The sequence below is a fragment of the Tinamus guttatus genome, unplaced genomic scaffold (genome assembly GCF_059628265.1).
Source record: "Tinamus guttatus ecotype Peru unplaced genomic scaffold, ASM5962826v1 Tinamus_guttatus_pri_ptg001602l, whole genome shotgun sequence".
In the NCBI taxonomy this organism is placed as follows: Eukaryota; Metazoa; Chordata; class Aves; order Tinamiformes; family Tinamidae; genus Tinamus; species Tinamus guttatus.
This window is the reverse complement of record NW_028290136.1, coordinates 632,811-654,513: the sequence shown is the minus strand read 5'-3', so window position 1 is coordinate 654,513 and position 21,703 is coordinate 632,811. Positions and strand designations below refer to the sequence as shown.

At 37.7% G+C, this 21,703-nt stretch overlaps 1 protein-coding gene across 1 annotated transcript in view; it reads right to left on the bottom strand.

Moving 5' to 3' along the window:
* The window catches only part of ROBO1 (roundabout guidance receptor 1), a 498,318-nt gene that overhangs the window by 255,441 nt on the left and 221,174 nt on the right, over window positions 1-21,703 (bottom strand). Inside the window, exon 3 of the mRNA XM_088539356.1 lies at window positions 4,089-4,415. Coding sequence (XP_088395482.1) covers window positions 4,089-4,415 — 327 coding nt within the window. The remainder of the gene's footprint in view (window positions 1-4,088; window positions 4,416-21,703) is intronic.

Sequence of the window (21,703 nt, the reverse complement as noted above, 5' to 3'; positions counted from 1 at the left end):
AGCTGACATTTACAGCGAGAACTGCCCACTTGCACTCTCACAGGGACAGGCCCTTTACCACGTTCTTTAGGACCTTTCCCCACTGGGGAATGTGTCACTCATAGGCAGGAACCCGAAACCAGTTACATTCCTCCAAAACAAAACACGACGCTAACTTAAGGAGGTCTCCCGTGATCAAAAGGCTGAGTTCAGGAAGTCAAGAAGAGGGAGGCAAACAGACCTGCAGTGGTATAAGGCTGTGAAGGGTGATTACAGTCTTATCTGATTGTCCCACCATGTGCGGGTTTGGACTACAGCGCTGGAGCTCCAATCTACTGCAGATTACATTAGAAGATACAGCCAGTAGTTCCGTTTCAGAAATTCACCGGGATTAACGTTTCAGATAAAGATGAAACCGGTCGGCTAAAAAGAAAAAAAAAATCCCCAAACTAAGCAGGAGTTATGTCTCCTTCTTTATTTAATTGTCTTGTAATTCAGCTTTCTGCTGGGCTCCTATTTATGCAAATTTATATCCATCCCATTTATGAAGATCTTACAGATCTCAATTATACAGAAAATGTCATGCAATATTCAATTACCCAGCTACATTTCACAAGGCTGTGTAGCTCAGGATAGTTTTACTAGTCTCTAAAGTGTCTGGGAAATGTTAATTCTCAAAATACCAAGTGGCTAGCTATTTGATTAGGGAAAGCTACAGTCCCAGTAACACAACCGAACAGACTGCAGCCTGTGTGTGTTTAAGTAACACTCTGGCAGATTTAAGAAAGATACCACTGCGCCATCAGAAGGCTCATCTTGTTTTTTCAGGCCTTTTTATTCTAACGGGGGGATGCAGCACGGCTTCAAGGAAATAGTCATGGAAACTACAGGAAATACACCTGGAAAAAACATTTACTGGGGGAAAAAACATCATGGAGAGGATATAACAAATCCACAGTATCCTAAGTGGACACATGGGATCTTCTTGCTTTTTGGAAGTGCCATAAGAAGCAGAGTAAGAGAAAGATGTCTCTAATTCAGTTTGCTGAAAATAAATAGCATTTAGATCTTGTTCGGCATTATTCAGCCTGGATTACACTGTCACAACAAAGATGTACATCTGTGGAAGAAAATGCAGCATGCTTTGCATTAGATGGGATGCACACCATAGCCCATTCACCAAAGAAAGGGTGATGAACAGGAGAAAAAAAAAGGGGAAGGAACACTTCTTCCTCCCATTGTGTTCCACAGTTACTGAGGATTTTAGTCCCCTTAGTTGTAGATACCACATCTAAAGCTCTTAAAATACACATATATTCAAGAAGACAAAACCTACTTTTAATATTTTTGCATTTCAAAAAACTTTTATAGCTTTCTGAGATTCCTCTTCAATTCCCTGTTTGCAACTAGAGAATCTACACACACTATAAAGAAAAGGCTTATACATCCAGTTTATTCCATAGACAATAAATTATTTTTTGTGAATGTCTCAAAGGTTTTCTCTGGAGCTGCTTAGAAGATGAACTCTATGAAGAAATAACAGTTGGGAAAATTTGTTCGTAGTATTTATCTGAATCTGAAGTCATATCTGCACATGAACTGAACAGCAAAAGCACTGAAGTCATCCAACTGAAGTGGCTGCAACAAGGGGGAATGAAAATGAGGTGATGAATTCCTTATAACATTATAAAGCCTGAAAAGTCCAGTGCATGGAAAGATTTGCTTTCTTATTTTTCATGATTTTCAGTCTTCTGGTTACACTTACAGTATCAAAGCACAACCAAAGGAGTACACTAAATGATCTTTTGTATTTCCTAAACAGATATCAAATAAAGGCCATTTTACTGGATAAACACACAAAAATTAAACTTGAACACAATCTTTCTAAAGCAGCAAATTTTTATGACAACACTGTGGCATGCAAAAAAGGGTGCACTGGGAAGCTAGTCAAAATGGTTTGTTGATTTGTTGCAAACCACTAGAATGTAACTAGAGCCTAATAATATGATAGTATTATATCTATGTTCCATAGATTTTGAATTTAATGTAAATTTATTCCACTAGCCTTCAATTATTTCCTTGTTTCTCACTTCTTCTGTGCTATTTAAAATATGTTGGTGCTTTTGCATTGTCATATCATTACCTTTTCCTTTAAAATTCTTTGACTATAATCTGCTGGGATACAATTAAAACTGTATAATATTACACTGCTACAGACTTCGAAACCCCATTTCCAAACAAAGATAGTGATTCTTTTCCCTTACAACAGTGTGGGTATTTTCAAAATGAAAAAAGCCTTGCAAATCCTGACTGCATTTCAAGTTTCTGAGACTACCCTTCAATAAGAGGGTCGCTTTGAAGTGGATTAGCAATTTACTGCTGTTCTACTGATTAGGTGGCAAACATTTGAAGTCCAGTTAGAAGATACTCATCTTTTGTTTTTCTCTTAAGTATTGGCAGAGGCACTTAAGGCACCTTCTGGTGATATTGGTGCTTCACATACACACCCAGACCTTGGCAGGAAGACTCTTACTGTAATCGCATCACGATGACTTAAGACAGAGTGTCTAAATGTGTTTGTGACCCAACGGGTAAATTGACACTGGCAATGCTGGACTGGCAGCCGGGGCTTACCTCGTGTTTCTGGGTTTTGGCAAAAAAATACGGAAAATACAGCAATACTGCACAAATTTCAAAGACTTCTCTGAGGTACTTCACAAACCCAAGAACATAAGTAAGCATGGACAGAGCCTTAAATTTCATTTTAAGGCTCAATGAGGAGTACTAAAAGGAAATAACAGCAGTAAGATAAAATCTGATTTTCTTCACCATCAATGTCCACTCAAAACTACACCTATAGGACATGGTACCCAACATTTCTGAGCAACTGATCAATAAAAGTCCTCAAAAGAACTGAATTAAATAGTTTATGCATTTACTGGATAAGTATATTTTCAATTATTCATGCACCAATTATTCTTATCAACAAAAAAAACACTAACAAGGAAACTTTGTGGCCACAGATCTTAATGGGGTGTATTTACTGTGCTGCATGCGATGCTTGAGGTCTTTCTGGTATACACATTAAGAAAGCACTTGGGATTTTCGGAGAGTGTAGGTGCAACTAGGCAAAGGCCTCAAACAAATGTCCAGCACCCCAGTCTTCTTCTGTAGACTCCTGTAGCAGTTAAGAAAATCTAGCTCCTCAGCTCAATCTTTTTCTAAAACGAAATAAATTTCACTACTGGTGTCTAACATTACTTGTGTAAAGTTGGGAGTCTAGTCAGAGCTAGTTTCCAACAGATGCTTTGTTCAGCTGGATGGAGAGAGACCTGTATTTTGAGAGAGTAATTCCTCCAGTTCTGAGACAGATCTTCAAGACAGCATCAGATGATCTTCAAGACAGCATCAGATGAACTGCCATAGATCAGAGAGGAAATCTATAAAACCTAAAATAGACCCCTAACTTTTGGATAGGAAGAATTCCTCTTGTATTTAAGTATTCAAAACTTATTTTTTTAACCTAGTCACAGCCTATGAATGCGTGAAACCCTTTCATGTACACTCTCTTCCTCTAAAATGAATAGAGCTTAAAAGGAATACAGGAAGAGATAAGCCTAACAAGGTGACGTGACAACATACTTGACGGTTCCTTCCTTCAGCCAAATACTTATAACCAGACAGATAATTTGTAGGCCACTTCTTCCTGAGTAAAAAAGGTCATTTTGTGTTTGTACACCTGCCATTACTTTTTTCTAGTGCTTATTCATGCAACAATTCCAAATGTACCCTGATAGATCAAATCATAATTTTCTTGTCTTCTATAATGGATTCAATTTAGCATGGATATTTGGTGAGTTTAAGCATACAATATCTAACAAACACTACATAATCATAACTGCATGGGAGCATAAAAGATATATGTGAGAATGTATAAAAACATCTAGATTTGTACCTCTTCTATTTTCCTATTTCCTTATTAACAGGCATGTAGCAAATCTATGCATATGGTTCATTCATTGCTTTTAATTCAATATCTTCCATGAGAGGCCATCCACACTTCATTTTCCGGCAAGGTTGCTGCTCGAGCACCAAAAGCCTGCACTTACTTGCGACCTCCAGCGACGCGTTGTGACTCACAGCTTCGCCCAGGTAATTCCTGGCCACGCACACGTAGACCCCCTCATCCGGCCTGCTCTTGCGCCCGTGCACGATGCGCAGGAAGAACAGCGACCCGCTGGGCAGCAGCATGCGGTGCGAGCGCGGGTCGTCCTTGTCCGTCTCCACGCGCTCGCCACCCTTGTACCACTCGATGGTTGGCGTCGGCCTTCCCTCAGCCTTGCAGTTCAGCGTTGCTGGTTCTCCTTTGGAAACAATTAAATCCGAAGGGTGCTCGACAATTCGAGGCGGGAAGTCTTCCTGCCGAAGACGGGAGCCTGCAAAATACAGAAACACGGGGTCTTGTATTACATCAGTGCTGCACACAGTCATACAGCTTACACTATCCTGGAGCCCGGGATTTCGTAAGAATGGCTCTTAGCATCTTTGTTAAAGCAAGAAACAATCTCAGAACAGCTTTATGCACTTCACTGGGTACAAGATTCTCCCCAGTGAGTAAATTCAAAAGCATTTTTCAAAAGGCAACTTATATTAGTGAACTAAGCTGCCATGTTCCTAAATCACAGTAATTTTTATATTCATATGTTCACACATATGCAGATGCAGAATTATGAAAAACCTCTGCAGTTATTATCCCATATTTGTCAAAACTACTACTTCTCTGATGTACAACACCAAGTCACAGCCAACTTAATCCGACCTTTTGGAGAGTCCATGAATTCACGCAGTGCCTGTAAGTAGGTCTAACATCTCTAGTGCTAAAAAGTTACTTTATTTTCCCTGTACTGTCAGCTCTCTTTAGTGACTCTGTTAAGCAGTACTGAAGAGGCAGAAATACATGGATTGCCATGTAACTTCTTGCATTATAATTTTTTTACTCTCTCCTTCTATCTTTTTACCTAATCTGGATAAAAACCAACCTGAGAGGAAAGTATCAGGGATAAAGAAAATCTACAGCCCCCCGAGATGCTCATCTAGAAAAGCATTCAAATTCAAATTGAATCTAATTCTAGCTGCAAGCTGATGAGGGCAAGAAAACCTCTAATGATGGTCTGGATGGGTGTATGCCACAGAGCGTGTGGCAACAAAGTGGATGCCCCAAAATTCTGAATTACATGTAAGCAGCTACTGAGGCTTTTAGACTTTTAAATCGTTGACTCCAGTTCCATTTAGTATTTTCCTTATTTCTCTCTTTCTTGATATACAATTTTATCATGGAGAAAATTAGTCTCCTGGGTCAGTAATTCCCGATTATTAAAATTTTAAATGCCACATTTTTTTATTGATATTAATAATACGGTTTTTGAACAGCTGTGTTGCAGTATGAAGAAATTTGAGATCTATTCACTGCAGGTTAGAAGACCATAAATTGGTAAAGAAAAAGGGAAGGAGACAAGGAGAGGATGGTCCCAGGGAGAGTTCTGTTTTCAATATATACACTGAAAAGATTGTGAAATGTAGAACTTGCATGTAAAGTGTATTTCACATTTCCTTCACCTCAAGATAATCAGTGCAAATTAAATTTCACACTAATCAGCTAGCATTAACTCCGCAATCTCAAATCACCAGTAGTATGACTTGCCTGCGTTAAAATATGTTCTTATTCTATATGCGGTCCAATAAGATTTATGCAAATGTTGATGTTTATTAAGCATGTAGCAACTCAACCAGCAAAGCAGCCATTCCTCAGTCCTTTGAGAAAAGACAATATAAGCAGTAATGTATTGGGGACTGTATTCCTAAACTCCAGGAAACATTTTATCACTTTTCTTTCTGATTTGATGATTTCTGTTCAGATATCCAAAATATTGCAAGACTCTAAGCAGTAATTTCAGCAACCGCGAGAGCCTCTGGAGCGGGGAATCTGAGCTGCTCCTGCAGGACAAGGCAGTTGTGCCACCCCGCCTTACTGCTACTATTACACATCCTTAAGGAGGAATCCAAATGTGACTTGCAGGTAAAATGCTTACGGATAGTTAAGAATTGTGTCAAAAGTCCAAATCTGCCTCTATATTAAGTGCATTGTATGTATATGTTCTCATGGATTATGCTATGCAAAATAAGTGAAAAAGCGAAATGATATATAAGTGAAAGCAAATTAAATATTACTTTCAGGTTTCTTTTGTACGCTCATCCTCCTTCCTTACAAATCTGTAAGCTTTCTTGAAAACTGAGGCTCAAAATTCTTGAGGAGAAAAAAGCCCACGTGCAAGGTCAAGTTCTCAGGATACTTCAGGAATGCTCCTATTCTTTTAAGATTTCTTCAGTGGGTAACATTAGAGGAGTTAAAATGACAGAACTGTCCATTAACAGATTTTTATCCTAGCATTTTATGAAGTAACCTTTCTCTGGAAAATTTCATTAAATTGCTTGAAGCAGAAGGGGACAAAAGTTGTTGGATTGGTTGACTGGCACCCAGCAAGCATTAACAGTAAACCCAGTGACAACTGCCGGAGGGCATATAATGGCCTTAACAACCAAGTTATAATCTTTCGCCATATCTACATGTTATTTTTTTTAATCTTTCTTTCCTTTTAGCCTAGTTATTTAAGCTCCATTTATGTTTTACTGAGAAGCAGTGGCTTCAATTATCAACATAAATCTTATACTGGGCACCAATCCTATAATTTTCTTGTCAAAAATCCATCCCATGGGGGATATTTGGTAAAAAATAGAAGCAGAGCACCTATTATACACTGGATCTGCCATTCAATATACAATTGAGCTGCATTTTTCCCTCTGCCGAGACAACAGCACTATGTTATAGGAACTAACCAACTTGTGTTCCTTGCTTTTACTAGAATTCAAGTCTTTCACAAGAAATCAACAGGATACCACCAATTAAAGTGTGCCACATTCATTATTTCATGCTGTTACTTAAAAGAACAATAATATAAAATTATGTTTGCTGTTTCTTTGATGGGTGCCATAGCTATTTTTTCAAGAATTCTAACGCTAAGAGGAATAAAGTGAAGGTTTGATGATAGCTCCTAATGTTAGATGAATGCTAAATTTCTAAAGACAAGAACTGCCTTATTCTCTCCTTAAAGCTTCATCTTGGTATAATAAACAAATATAAAGCACTGAAAAGTAAAACAGCAGGGAATATATGCTTAAATTGGAGAACTGCTGTTATCAGGGCTACAAATGCTATGCTACTCTCCTCTAATCCTCTTACAACAACAACAAAAACACAAGGTAGCTGGAGAGAGTTAGAAATCAGGACCATATTTTGGTAAAACATTGAAATTTCAGCTGAGATGGATAAGAAAAACCAGGTTTCCATATAACGAAAACAATGCTTTACCCTATACCCAGTAAAAATGCTGCAGGACCAGCCACGTGGCAGAAGAAGAGGACACTGTTGGCCCTATTCATTTCTATTTCATATATGCAGTCAACATATTTAATGCTGATTTTGAGAGAAGTAGATCTCAGGCCCTTTTTTTTCTATTGGATCTCTTTACGTTGTGATGCGAGCTCTGAATACTGAATCTTCAAATGCTGTGATCAGACATACCCATGAGCAGCACGTACCTAACCACGAGCAATAAATACCTCATTTTTCCTGCACTTGAGCTGCTCTTTAATTCAAATCTCTTCACGCGCTCCTTGCCACTGCATCCCTTAGACAGGCTCACAGGCTGCAATCATTCATCTCTTCCTTTTTTTAGCACGCTCTTTGATTTTGGGGACTTGTTCCTGTCAGCATCAACTAACTCACCTCATCTGGTTTTCTCTCGTAAGGTTTGCTCACAATACCCCTGTCTCAAAGCCTAATTTTAGCTCATCCTTTTGGAACACAGAAGACCAGAACCACACAGGCTTTAAAAGCAAAAAGATTTAAAATGCTGTTTCGAGGCCACACTGCAAAACAAAGTTGCATCGTGTTATGGGAGAAGAGTAACTAAAGGGAAATCAAAGCAGATGGAAAAGCACCCCACGGTTTGCCCTTACTTATGCCGTGCACTCTTGGTGGTTTATACATGCCACTTCATGCTGAGGCCTAGTTTGCTTGTCTTCATAGGGAGAGTATTTCAGAATACTCTGATTATCTGTTATTTTTTTCCCAAAAGTGGCTTTTTTAGCTGTTCAAAGTAATGCAGGTAACCTAACCTATCAGGTTATTTGTGCTTATAGACAGCAAATAGTTTTTAATGAAAAATCAGTAGGAAAAATGTGATCCACAGATTTTGTCCTATTCACTGTCTTTCTCTCAAAACACTTGGCCTTCCAATTTTCTGAATGTTTTTAACTCTTCACACTATAAAGCAACAACCCTTGTTCAGCCTAAATAGAACATTCGATTTCCTGTGCTTTGTAGCCTGTAAAAATACTGCATTTTTAAAAGCAGCTATTGCAAAATTTCCTTGCCAGTCTTTCATCCATAAACAAAGACATAAAATACTTACTTAACCAGGTAATGCTGAGCCTATGCCTCCTGTTTTTTCCAGAATGATCAAGTCTGTAAGCATTTTGGAACTGGCATAAGGCACAACAGCCAAAATGGCATGATATTTCTGAAACACTCTTCTTTGAGAATAGCTTTTGTGACTGTATCACTTCAGATTCTTGAAGTAGGGTTTTTTTTTTTTTGCAGTGACAGTTTTATTCATTACATCTATTGATACCTAACACTTGAGTTCTGAAAATATACTCTAGAAAAAAGAAACACAAATTATCCCTTTAACCTAAACCCTGCCATATCTTTGCACACTCACAACTGCAATCACTTCCATAAATAAAAGGATGTCACCTTGCCGAACAGTAGTGCTGGGCAGCTGGGATGCTGTTTACCTGCGAGTAGATATTTTGGATATTGCAGGGAAAGGAAGGACTTGGAATGCAGCAGTACTATCAGTTGCTTAATGTCCACCCAGGACTGCACAAGTTTACTGAAATGCACTGTAAGATGTATTTAGCAGTCCCAAACACCGAGCTGGAGTAGGTCCAATTCTTTCCAACCCCATAAGGCGTGACAAGCCTCCCATAGCTGGATCAGTAGAACCTGCTGTTCCTCCATGTGCTTTCAGTAAAGAGCACCATCTCCATCTCTTTTTCTGTGTACCCAATGAAAAACAGGAGAGAAAGACATGACTGTAAGAAAAACACCAAGCACTAACTGAGCGTCCCCTGCCATGACACCACGGTACTGTTCCCTGAAAAGAGAAGTCAGGTGTTGCAGCCTATACCACAATGACAAGGAATCTTTTGATATCTCCTCCTAAGCTGTTTCGGAAGCTTCTGTTTCTTATGAGAGAGGAAGTGATAAATAAATATTCTTTTTCATTATTTCTCATTATATGTGTAGTAAAACAGGCAAGTTGTAGTTTAAATACATGGTCTGCATATAAAATATAAAAAGAAAATCTGTGGGTAATGGCATTTAGACTTAGAAGCAGGTATCCACAAAATATTTTTCCCAGTTAGAAAAATAATCCTGGAGTATTTAAGGTTGATAAGACACCATGAATTATAATTACATTTCTCTCCTGGCTTCCACACTATCAGAAGATGTCAGAAGCCAATAATTTACTGTATACTTAAGGCTGAAAAAATCTACAGAGTAACCACAAACAGCCTGGAGTTTTACGCTCAGTTCATCTCTTTCCCCAAAGCAAAAGATTAAACAGGAGCAGTACTGAAAATGCCTCAAATTCAAACTAATCCTGTGCCTGTCAATCGTGCTGAGTAAAGATGCAAACAAATATGTGTAGCAATAGAAATTCCGTTTACATAATATTATAATATGTTAGTCAACCAAATAGGAACTAAAAAGTATAGCAATAACATAAATAAATAGGGGAGAGAAAAATAAAATCAATGTTCTGTTGAAATCAATGTTCTGTTCTGTTGGTTTGCATGCTTTTCTTTCTGTTCCATACCATGTGAACGCATCCTATTTCTCTGATTTCCGATGGCTTGCCTCCACACTGTTCCCAGACTTAAGAAACCTCAACCCCATCTCCTATTATGCTTATGAATACTGTTTTCCCATTCATTTCCAACTCCAGATTGATCTGATATTGATCACCTGCACGTTCGAATGTCTATGAGCTGCTGAGGGAAGGGAAAAAGGATCTCACATCCTCAAGACTCTAAGGAAACCAAAGACATAGCAATTCTTGTGAGGGCTGAGGGCTTCCTCTATGCAGCTCCACAAGGCAACAATCCTTCACTCTGAGATAATACAGAATTTCTAAGCTTCTCCCTGTGCCAGTTTTGATGCATTTTATACAACTAGTATTGCCATTTATTCTTCTTCTCAAAATAAGTCTAGAAGAAACCCAAGGAGGCAAAATATCTACAACAGCTCCTGTTCCTTAAGGTAACTAATAATTTGTATATCAGTGTGGGTGAATGGAATATCAGAATTGCTCTCATGGACCCAAATTTTAGGTATTAACAGGAAGATTATGCCATCTACGGAATAAGTTTGAATTAAAAACAGTGTTTGTAACTTATAAAAAGTTAATAAAGCAATAAAAAGTGTCACTATTACCTAGGCTTTGTTGTTGTTGTTTTACTTCTATTATCAATATTTTAATGTATTAAAAGTTTGGATTAAAACTGATTTATTTCACTCCATTTAAACCAAATTGACAATTTGCACAACATTAAGTTTGACAATTACAAAAAGACCGAGCATTTTCCCTTGTAAGTTGTCACTGCACTAACACATCTCTGCCATCTTTTAGCAGCCCATGTGAGAATGGTAAGTCAAATCAAAAGGAAAAACTGTTTTCAGTTAGTTATTTAAAAGGACATAAAACTCTCATAAATCTATATCAATTAATTAAAAAATCTTTTTTTATATAAGCACGAGTAGAATACTAATTTCCACAAAAAATTAAATAACCACATATTTAAAATGGTCTGTTCATATCCTCTTTCTGAAACATGTTCTTATTCAAATAAGAAGCTAAGTAAATTAGTACGAAGCATTAAAGATAACATGCTCTTAGTGGAAAGCAATAAATTTATCCTCCCTAGAGGAGGGGGAAAAGTACTTATGATCCCACAGGTCTGGAAAGAAACATCTGTTGAGCTCATATGAACACTGCTATTCAAATCAGAATAAACTGCTAGACAATAAAATTTGAGTGAGATGATCCTATTTATACTAATACAGACTTTTCAGAAAACTTTTGGAATACTTTGAATTTTCTGGTAAATGAGAGCTCCTTAGTTTCACAATATAATTCAGATTGCCTACATGTTGAAAAGCCACAAGTTATTTGGCATAGCAATGTACATGATATATATTTTATCACTACATGATGACTGAAGATCTCAATCTTCCTATTGCTATTTTGCACTGTTACAGAGCTGTGTCAAAACAGCAAGCATGAACTTTCACCACAAATGAAATTCCATCCATCACTGCCATCATAATCATCTCTTTGTAAATGACGATCTTTTCCCATTGACTTTAAGGTGTCTAATTTTCTCATTTTTCAGCAAACCAGAAAATCCAGTTTGTTTGTTTTTTTAGACTCCTTAGACTTTATAGACTTTGCTCCTAAAATTTATAGTGAAAATCAGAAATCTTATCTATTATTTTTACAATCATTTCTACTTCCTTTTTTTTATAATGCAGTGCATGCTCCTACAGATGATCAACATCACATGGAGAGTGCTGTATCCTAAGGCTTAAACATACAGCAGCACGGGCACAAAAGTCTCAGTAAGTTTTCTACTCTGAAGGGTGAAGAACCAGAGCTACCAACATTATCTCTGTTCCCCATTCCAGAGCATGGTTGCTCAAAACCTAATGCAAAATCAGCACCGATTTCAACCATCACCTCTGTCCCTGCTATACCCTCCCCAACTGTATTTCATTTCTGCCTGTAGCAAAAACACAAATGACTTGAAAATAACCATACTGAATACTTGAGCATCATTCCATGCCACCTCAAAGCTGCCTAAAAGTAGGCCTGGAGAAACGCCCTTGATCAGGCTGGAGCATTTACTCTTACATAACCTTTAAAGTCATTTTGATCAACTGCACCTTAGCATCCAGAGTTTTCCTATTTCAAGCTCTGAAAGACCTTATGACCAAAGCTCTCTGGAAGAGCCCAAGCAACCAAGCCACTTGTGCAACCGTCCAGCTCCGTATGTTCCCTCTTGATGACGCATATTGAAAAATTTCCCAGGTAGCCAAAGGCTGAAGTGAGATCTGGGTAGAAGAAAAGGAGATTCATTGCAAATAAGAGCTGCGTTGAAGTGATCATGACTCTTTTACCTCGGGACAGGGGATGATGCAAACAACAAAACCCACGGGCCAGCAGGTGGCTGGAAGGTCTCTGTGATCCCCTAGGTGGGAAGGGGAGCCCTCCAGCCGACACCTTGAACCAGTATGAAGGAGACCAGTGAAAGATGCCCCCAGCCAGCAACTTGGTACCCTGCCAGTGAAACCTAGGAGGGTAGCCTGCACTGGGCAGGGACGAGAAGACTTTAAGTTTTCCTTCACAGTCTCCAGGAGCCGCTCACCTGAGAGAACTCAACAGCAGGGCAGGCACAGCTTCTGTAACAGCACTATCCGGCCTCGACCCAACCACATACCAAGCTTTTTCCAAAGCCCCTGTTATGACTGCTGAACTCCCCCCTCTATTTTCCACCAGGGCAGCCCACCTTCCCTACCGAAGCAGACTCTACTGTTTGCTCACAGCCAGGTATATCTAAAACGCCATTAGAAATGTGACTTTTAGTCATCTGCATCTTACTTTATTAATAGCTCTTCCTGTACTATAAAGACCCACAAAGGAATTAGCTTCAAATCAAAGTCCCAAAGCACTGTCTGTACAGACAGTAACTTCAGTCTTCAAGCATGCAAATGCTATTTAACATCTGTCTACACAAAATTAAGAGGAGAAAAAAACAAATAAAATGCACAGTAATGAGTGAAGTTCCTACTTATAAAAAGAGACAGTAAAAAGAAATGTTTACAGACTCTTTTCCTGAATGCTCGTCGTGTATTTTTCAGAAAATCTGCAGCTAATAGCCTAAGTGTTCAGCAGGCTGAAGTCTATTTAAACATTTAAAACCAAGCTTTTGAGATGTCCTATATGAAAGGTACACTCAAGGAAGATATTTAAATAGCACTGGTTTTAGGTGAGTTATTAACTTCTACACGAAAAAGTACTGAACCACAATTTTAAGGATAATTGTCTGGAGTCATTTATACTTTCAGAAAACAAAATATTTGAAATGGCCTTTTAAAGGATTAGTAACAAATCCCTAGAGGAATGCAGCCCACCTCAGTCAATTTTCAACCTTAAAAGCAAATTCTGACATATCCAGAACATTAATGAAGGCAATGTTTATAGCTTGACACGGCATGCTGAATGTGAGAATTTTACAGATAAATAAAACACCATCAACTCTGCCCATGGAAGCTTATAATGTAATGGAAAAAAAGAAGACAACAAAATGGTGGCAGGTATGGTAGTTAGGGTAGCTGAGGAAGAGTTTGCAGTGATATGAACATTACTAGCAGTATAAGGTAAAAAGTTAGGGAAATATAATTACGTGACCAAAAGCAAAAACTCAGGAATGTGATTTTATCCTGGATATTTCTGTAGCTGTTCAATTGTTATTCCTTTCTTCCTCCTTAATGTTAAGCTGGTTACATTATGAACTACTTTTTATAAGGGTTTCCGGCCAAGGGATTAGCAGAGATCAAAATTAGGTGTCCAAAATGGCAAAAGGAAGGAGACAGGAGAGGTCTGAGCAAGATGCATCGTCACTTCATCACGAGGCTTTGGGACAGTGTAGATGAATGTAAGCAGCAAATGGGCAGAGAACCAGAACTCAGAGGGACTCTGCAGAGCTGCACAACAAAGGCACATGATGCTTGAGTTTAAAAGACAAAATGATGTGAGTAACAGAGCTATATAATGCAAGAAGATCATAACATATAACGCAACACACGGTATGGGCAGGCCAGAGGTTTTTATGGTTTACATATACAAGTGGGAATTAGGAACACACCTCAAAGTGATTAAGGAGAAGAGCTGTTTCGAAGAAAAATGAAGAGGGAAAATAGAATGTGAGGGGGAAGGAATCATCATGTTATTTCTAACAGTATCCAGTATGTGACAGATGGGTTCAAATGTTTAGTAGGTTCAGTCAGGAATTAAAAAACTAGAAGAGCTTCTGCGCCTCCCAAAATTGTCTGTCTATTGCTTCTCTTTTTGCACCTATATCTAACAAAAGGGATTTCTTCTCCTCACAAGCCTTGTTTCACGGTGTGAAGGTAAACAAGTACAGAGAGGCAAGGGGAAGAACAGCAGCCACCTATAAAAATGGGCAGCCGGATCTAGGGAATCTGCTGCTAAAATAAGTGTGCTCCTTTGGCAGGGAAAAGACAGTTTTCTCTGGAGTCTGTAAGGCTCTAAAATATTACTAGAGATTTCATTCCAAAAAAATAAGCTGTTTTTTACAAGGATGTAGAAATGCTTAGGGGAAAAGAAAATGAGAAAAAAAGAAAAGAGGCCACCTATATTCATGTTATGAATTCAGATTTCATCGGTACAAATACCTCATCATCTCCTACTCAGGATTATGGCAGTATTCCCTGCCATGTCCTGGAGCTACCTGTTCGCTGCATTTGCATTTTCCCTCAAGTTTCTTACAAAGTGGACTCATTTTAATTACTGCCTCCCTCCCCCATTCCTGCTAGGACTACCTCATGCAGGAGCAGCCCAATCCCTCCAGAAAGATGAAAGGAGACTGGAATCTTTACTGCCAACACCTAACATTAATCTCACTAGAAACTTAGGCTTTTGAAGCAGCTACATCCATCTCTTACAGCAAGGGTAGGCTATCAGCTTCAGAGCTTTAGAGGCAGATACGATGTTTGTCTTCCTCCTTGCAAAGGACTATCCAGGGTTTTAGGCAGACTTTTTTATTTTTTTTTTTTTGCAACAGGCTTTCCAAGGCTATTCTAGTCTGCATCAGGAGTATAAGCAGGGCATATTTTCTGAAGTCTAAAATGCAATCAATACCCAGGCTTCTCCCACTTTCTGCAAACAGCCATTTGAAACAAAACCTCTCAGGCTCCAGTAAGCCTTGCTGAATAGGCTGAAAGCCTTCGGAGGGACTAATTAGATAGAAGCACTAGGCCTTGAGGCTCACAGCTGCTCACCAGGGCCCTGCGCAAACGCTGCGAATTAAATGCATGGTTAGGGGCTTTAAATTGATTAGTGGAGATCGGCTGGCCCTTCTCTACAGGTAGACCTCTAATCTCATTCCTTCCACTTATCTAATATACCATTATATGGCTAATTAGTAAGCCTTATGGCACATAGCAATTTGAGGGCATTTTCTAAATGACAATTCATCTGTCCTTATTTTAAATTCTTATTTTAAATGAATAGGAAATTCTCCTTCAGTGTTGTGATTAAAAGCAAAAATCAAGTAGCACTAAAAATCTGTTAAAAATGAGGAGATCTTAAGTTGAGAGATTGCAGTGCAAACTGCAAGCCCTCGATGCTTGTCAGCCTATACACTTTACTTAAGAATTCTGCTCCTTTTTTCTATAATTTTGTGGTTTCTGTAAGTATTTTTAAGCTGATTTATCTGCATTTGGAACCCCATATTGTCATAGCTACAAGACCTTATATAAAGAAATGGATTATAAATAGTCAAGTTTCATAGGGCAGATTCAGCACTATCTGATTCTTCCTAAGGATAGTGGCACACAGCTCATTTTCAAGATTGCTGGGGAAGAATCACTGGGGAAAGACTGGGAAGTCCCAGCTCTTAACATAGCACATCATCATCACCGGAAAACACTACCATCAAAAAGCAAATAAGCTTATTCATCAACTTTAAAAATGATAATCTAATGATAAGTAAATGAAAAAGAGAGTGCTACATAAGATTTAGAAGCAGAAGATAAGAAAAAGATCTCTCAAATATTTCACCGAGGATCTCCTGACTTTCACGGAAAGTTCAAAGCTCTCAGCAAAGAGACAGGGACCATATATTCTTTCATCCTCAGCAGTAGTGTGGTAGTAGCCGCTGAAGGTCTTCCTGGATTTACTCTTAAGCGAAACCACTATATGTGCTTAACAAGTCCTTGGCATCAGCAGTAAAATCCAGTTTTTCTATTAAATAAATATGACCCCCTACAGAGCACAGAGGAAAGATAAATTGATTCAGAAGAGAATGCCACAAAATGTTACGTTGAGCAGAAAATGGCCTAGAATAAGCTGCTTGGTGGAACTGCCTAAACCAAGCCAAAGCCAAATCTCTCATTTCTTCATGCCTTAATTAATTTAGTGTTACCAGAGTGGTACCTCTTTCTATGTGGAATAAGCAGTCCACAGACCCACGCTCATCAAGGCAGATGTCTCAAAACGTTTATGCCCTTTCTTTCAAAACCCTATAAGAACATTTTTTTTTCTGATAAAATCTGATGAAGGCGATGAGGCACTCTATTTGCAACAACAATTAAACACATCAAAAAGGACAGGAGACCTGTCTTTGCTGTCAAGTCTCTGCTCCATGGGCTGTTCAACAATTCTTCATGAAGTAATTAAAACCCGAGTATGCCAATCTGAGGGAAAACAGGATTCTTCCTGAATTCAGTGCTAAACCCAAAATGAGATGAAGAGCACGCTTAAACAAATAAATAAATCCTATGATTGAGAAATAGATGAAGGAGATTTCAGAATGGCAACTTCAGACATAAATCCTCGTTAGATACTTAAGTGTCTGGGATCTTGCCTTTAACCTATGCGCTTACTTCAACTTTTAAAGACAAGCAGATATTTACCTACTCTTTCTTAGAAAGTGCTAGCAGACTTACCTATGCACACATGGGGAGCACTATTTCAATAGTGGTATAAATAATGGAGAACAGAACCACCTTTTTCATGAAGACCTTGACAGCAGTATTTTAAAATGCTAAATCCAACCAATATGATCAAAACACTTTCTTTTTTTTTTTCTATCTCAAATGGAGGTTTTGAGGCAATAAAAAGATCCTGAGAAGCACTTTCAAAGATAACATCTCAAGTCCTAGCAGTAGCATTTAAACTGACAACATAGATTAGCAGAGCAATAAACATGATTTGTTTGTTTTAATATTGCCATTTACTTATCAGTAAAAGAAAAAAATTCAAACAACATAGCTTTAATCTCTGCAATTAAACAACTGTTCTTACAAGCAAGTATTACAAGTGCACAATTGCTTCATTAGGTAGTATTATGTCCTGTACAAAAATGTATGGCATACTTAAGCGGGCTTTCCCAAAATAATGTGATACAATGCTACTTTTAAAAACGGAAGTGAAATGTTCAGCTTTGCTATCTGGTTAAAAAGAAACCCTGATGAAATAGCAATGATGCTGTAAGAGTCTATTCAAAACAGATTTCTGTGTAAAAGGATTGAAGAGTCAAGCTGAAAACTTATTTTCTTCAACTTCTTTAATACATACCTATAAGCATGGAAATAAAACTTCTACTTCTTTCCTGTTGAAAGAATATTTTCATCTACCTGTCCTATTTGTTCTTAACTGGCCATGCAACACTACGGGCAAGCTAGGAAAGCCTGACAGTTGTACATGCAGTTTCTCCAGAAGGCCCTGTGCTAACAGATAGTGAAATGCCAGTGGGGTTAGAGCCTGGCTACTCAAGCTCTGATGTTACTTACATCAAAGGAGACCAATTTTTGTGCAAGAGCTTAACTACTAGGAACCTCCATGTTGAAGAAGTTCTCCCTTGGACATAGATTGATAGCTTGGGATAAAATGTTGCAAGTGACTCAGGAGGTACTAAATTATCCAGGTACTTGGAAAAACGTGCCGGATACAAGATTGGTTTTCAGTTTAAAGAAATTTAAACAAAATAAAATACTTTTCATCATGCAAGACCACAGGACTCAAATTCCAGAAAAATAAAATCGAACCACAGCTTGTAACAAAAAAGCATATATTCAAATTGTCATTCTGTATATTTTATACACACTGCAGAAAGTGTTTCATGTGTCACCCTGGCTCTTCTACAGGTCTCAAAATGCACGAAATGTCAAAAATGCAAAAGACCCAACACGTCTGTTCTTAACAATCATTCTTTTCACTGCCCAGGCCTTTGTAATCACATTAAAATATATTTTTCTAAAAATAAAATTAAAGGAGCCCACAGAGAAATTCTTAAACTGTCAATTTATTGATCTGAGTCGAGGAAAGGATCTAAGGATCACTAAGTGGCAGTGAATTTCAATGAGCTTTGAGCGACTAATTCTAAAGCTGATTTGAAAAGTGGTAAATAGTGCAGAGAAGTTTGTGGATGGTTTTTATTGATTTGTTTTTCTTTACTTTAGATCCCCCTACTCCCTACATACATGACAACTGAAATGGGTTAGCTCCGCAAGCATTTACCAACACCTATACAGGTTTCATGAAAACCAGAAGTAACAAAAAATTTAGTAGTAAGGTGTACGTCAGGTACAGTGTATATGTGTTTAATTAAACACTGTCTTTCAACTGTAGAAGAGGACACACTGTAGTTTCACGTCATGTGAATTTTCATCCTGATATCTCCAATCTTCAAATAGCCTCACAGTATCAATCTTTACACAAGACCGTCTGAAAGAAGCCAAAATATGAAGTATATAATTTTGTATTTATCTTCATGAGAGATCTTTTATGAGAAAATGCAAAAGATCTGTTTTCCTTGACCTTGCTCAAATACCAGTCTGTAACTCTTTGAAATTACACTTTTTTAATGATAAAAAAGAGCATCCAAACACACACTGCAAGTATGTAGTTGCAAGTTCTTTAGCCTCATTAGATTATATTCCTTTACTACATTGTTTTCTTCCACAAAAAGCCACCAGTGCATGATGGGCTAACACAGACTGCATTATCTCTCTTAAATGCCCATGAATATAATTCTGAAACAAAACGTAAGTTTACCCTCTATTTTCAAATAAAACAATAGAACCTCAAAATATCCTTGATCCTCATTTAAGTATATACCCTTACTCATTAATTGCAAAATTAATACTCATAAAAAATCAGGATCAACCGTAGTAGTGATCACGCCTTTCACTGAAAAAGCCTTTCTTCACATTATTACAGCAGGAAAAATCCCCATTTTTCTGTTAATGCTGTCTATCATAAAGCCCCAAATGAAAATTCTTACTTTTATGCTAAAAGCTCTCACAAAGACAAGAATACATTAACAGGGGAAAGAGTAAAAAGGCAAATAATGCTAAAGAGGCCCTCTCCACAAAATCCTGCTGCAAATGCAAGTGTCTCGAGCTTCGCACGCTTGGTAGTGCTACTTAAAGTAGTCCCCCTCCCTGGAACAATTTACCTGCTCTTCTTCACTAATGTACAGTCTCCCCTCCCTTTTTTTTTTCTTTTTTTTTTTTTTCCATTAAGAAGATTTCCTTCCTTTACGAATATCTATCGCTCTACAGCATGTTAACTCTACACTGAGACTGAGTACTACTTATTAACTTTTGGTCAAAAAAAACTGCAGGGCTAGACAAAATTGTAGGAGCAGACAGTGCACTGTTTCCAAAATAAATAAGAGAACACACTATTAAAGATAATTACCCAGAGGCACTGAAGTTCAAATGCTGCAGAAAGGAATCTGCTCCTAAGGATTATGCACTTTCATTGACATGCAAAGAAAAAAAAGGCAAACTCTAGCAACTGAAAAAAGACACCGTTCAAACATTTAAAGTAATTTAGCTCCCTTCCAAAGTGAAGAGTTTGTAAAGAAACTTGTATCTTTACTTGTTTGTAAAGAAACACTACCACAGTGTGACTATACATGTTGACTAGAAACAATTCTACATCACAGGTTAATTTATGTGGCTTATTGGTACTATAAACCATTAAGCACTACCTCCCATAACAGAACTGAATTAAACAGTAAAGTTGGCTTGCCCATCTCCAGCAAGCAAATATGTTTCAGAGTTACACTGAAAAATAGACCTGTAAATGCCTAGAAAGAACAGAAATATATCCACATATCCACATGCTGCTGTAGAAATGTCTGTCCAATTCTCTAGAACTAAAACCAGTGACTGAAGATGTAACTTATACAGTCTTCTTATCAAGTATCTAAAATAAATAACAGTGTTCTACTGTTCATATAAACATAGAGAAAAGAGGAAACACTAAACATGGAGACCTCAAACAGCTGTTGATACTGCTCACACCAGTGTGAGCCATAACTGGTGGCCATAACTGAGCAGAGTATGGTTACTTTCCCCCTGCCCCTCAAATCAAGCGGGGAAAATCCATCCCATGAATTCGTACAGAAATCAGCTGGTCATCCAATGCCCTGGGACAGCAGAATACGAATCTGGGGATACTTGAGTCTTAGAATGAGCAAGACCAGCAGGGGAATTTTAGAAAAAGTATATATCATTTGTTTCTTTCTTAGTTGCCTCTGACACTTATTTTCAACCCTTACACAATGACATTCATATGAGTAGAAAGTATTTGTTGAGTAGACCTCCACATGATATTTGTTACTTTTTGTTAAACTTTGACTTTATGGTAGGATAAAAATATAGTATTGCAGAAAGTGTAAGATAATGGACCGTTAAATTACATGCAATGGTTCCCCTCCTCTCCTATTTGATAAAAGAAGAAAGAAGCAACTACTACAAGTCATTTATGAGTATTTATGTTATTAAGTATTTAAACGCACCCTATAATGCTATTTTGGAGACTTTTAAAACATAAATGGTCCAAGTAGAAAACAAATATGGATATATGCTGCTTACATAACTGTACTTATGGAAATATTGATAACCAAGTGGGTTTTAGTAATAGCTTACTTGTATTTTTCAATTATATTTTAAATCTATAGCTCTCTCAAGTTGTTTTCCTGTATCTAAGGAAAATGTTTTAGTTCACCGATGCAAATATATATAAACTTTTTTCTCCTACCACGGGTGGCTTGGTTTAAGTGTGAAAATCTCTACGTGAGTACACCTTTATAACTTAAAGACACAAAATTGCTCAATATTAACCCAAATAAAACATTCAAAAAGCATGAAATAAACACCAGCTGAACAAAAGAATCTTCTTCATCATAAACAACTTACTGTAAAGCAAGACTTAAAAGAACAAGCCCACTTCCTAAAGGCTCTAAAACTCAGCAGTGGCAACTCACAGACCTTGCTTTTGCTCCCAGATGGCCCTTTAAAACTGTCCCTTGCACTCTTGAATAGACCCTCATTTACAAATTACAGCTTTTGCTTTGATTTGGTAGCTGTTACAGTAATCATTCTTGATTTAGAGCTTGAATTTACTAATTTACTAAGGTTCAGTGAGACATAAGACAAACCTCCACCATTCTTCAGATTATTTTTAATAAGAGTTATATTTTTACTGTATATTATTGTCCCTCCAAATGATCAACTTGTGCAGCAGAATTTCCCTACAGTGTCATGCTGCTTCTTACAACCAACCATAAATGACTAGACTACAGTTTTAGTTTACTGTAACTTAGTATCTCAATCTACAAACTTTTTTCTGCACTCAGAAACATTCTAGTACTACCCAAAAAGAACTATTTTTGAAGAAGTTGTATATTCTATTAAGTACATTTTGACTTCCCTTTATGG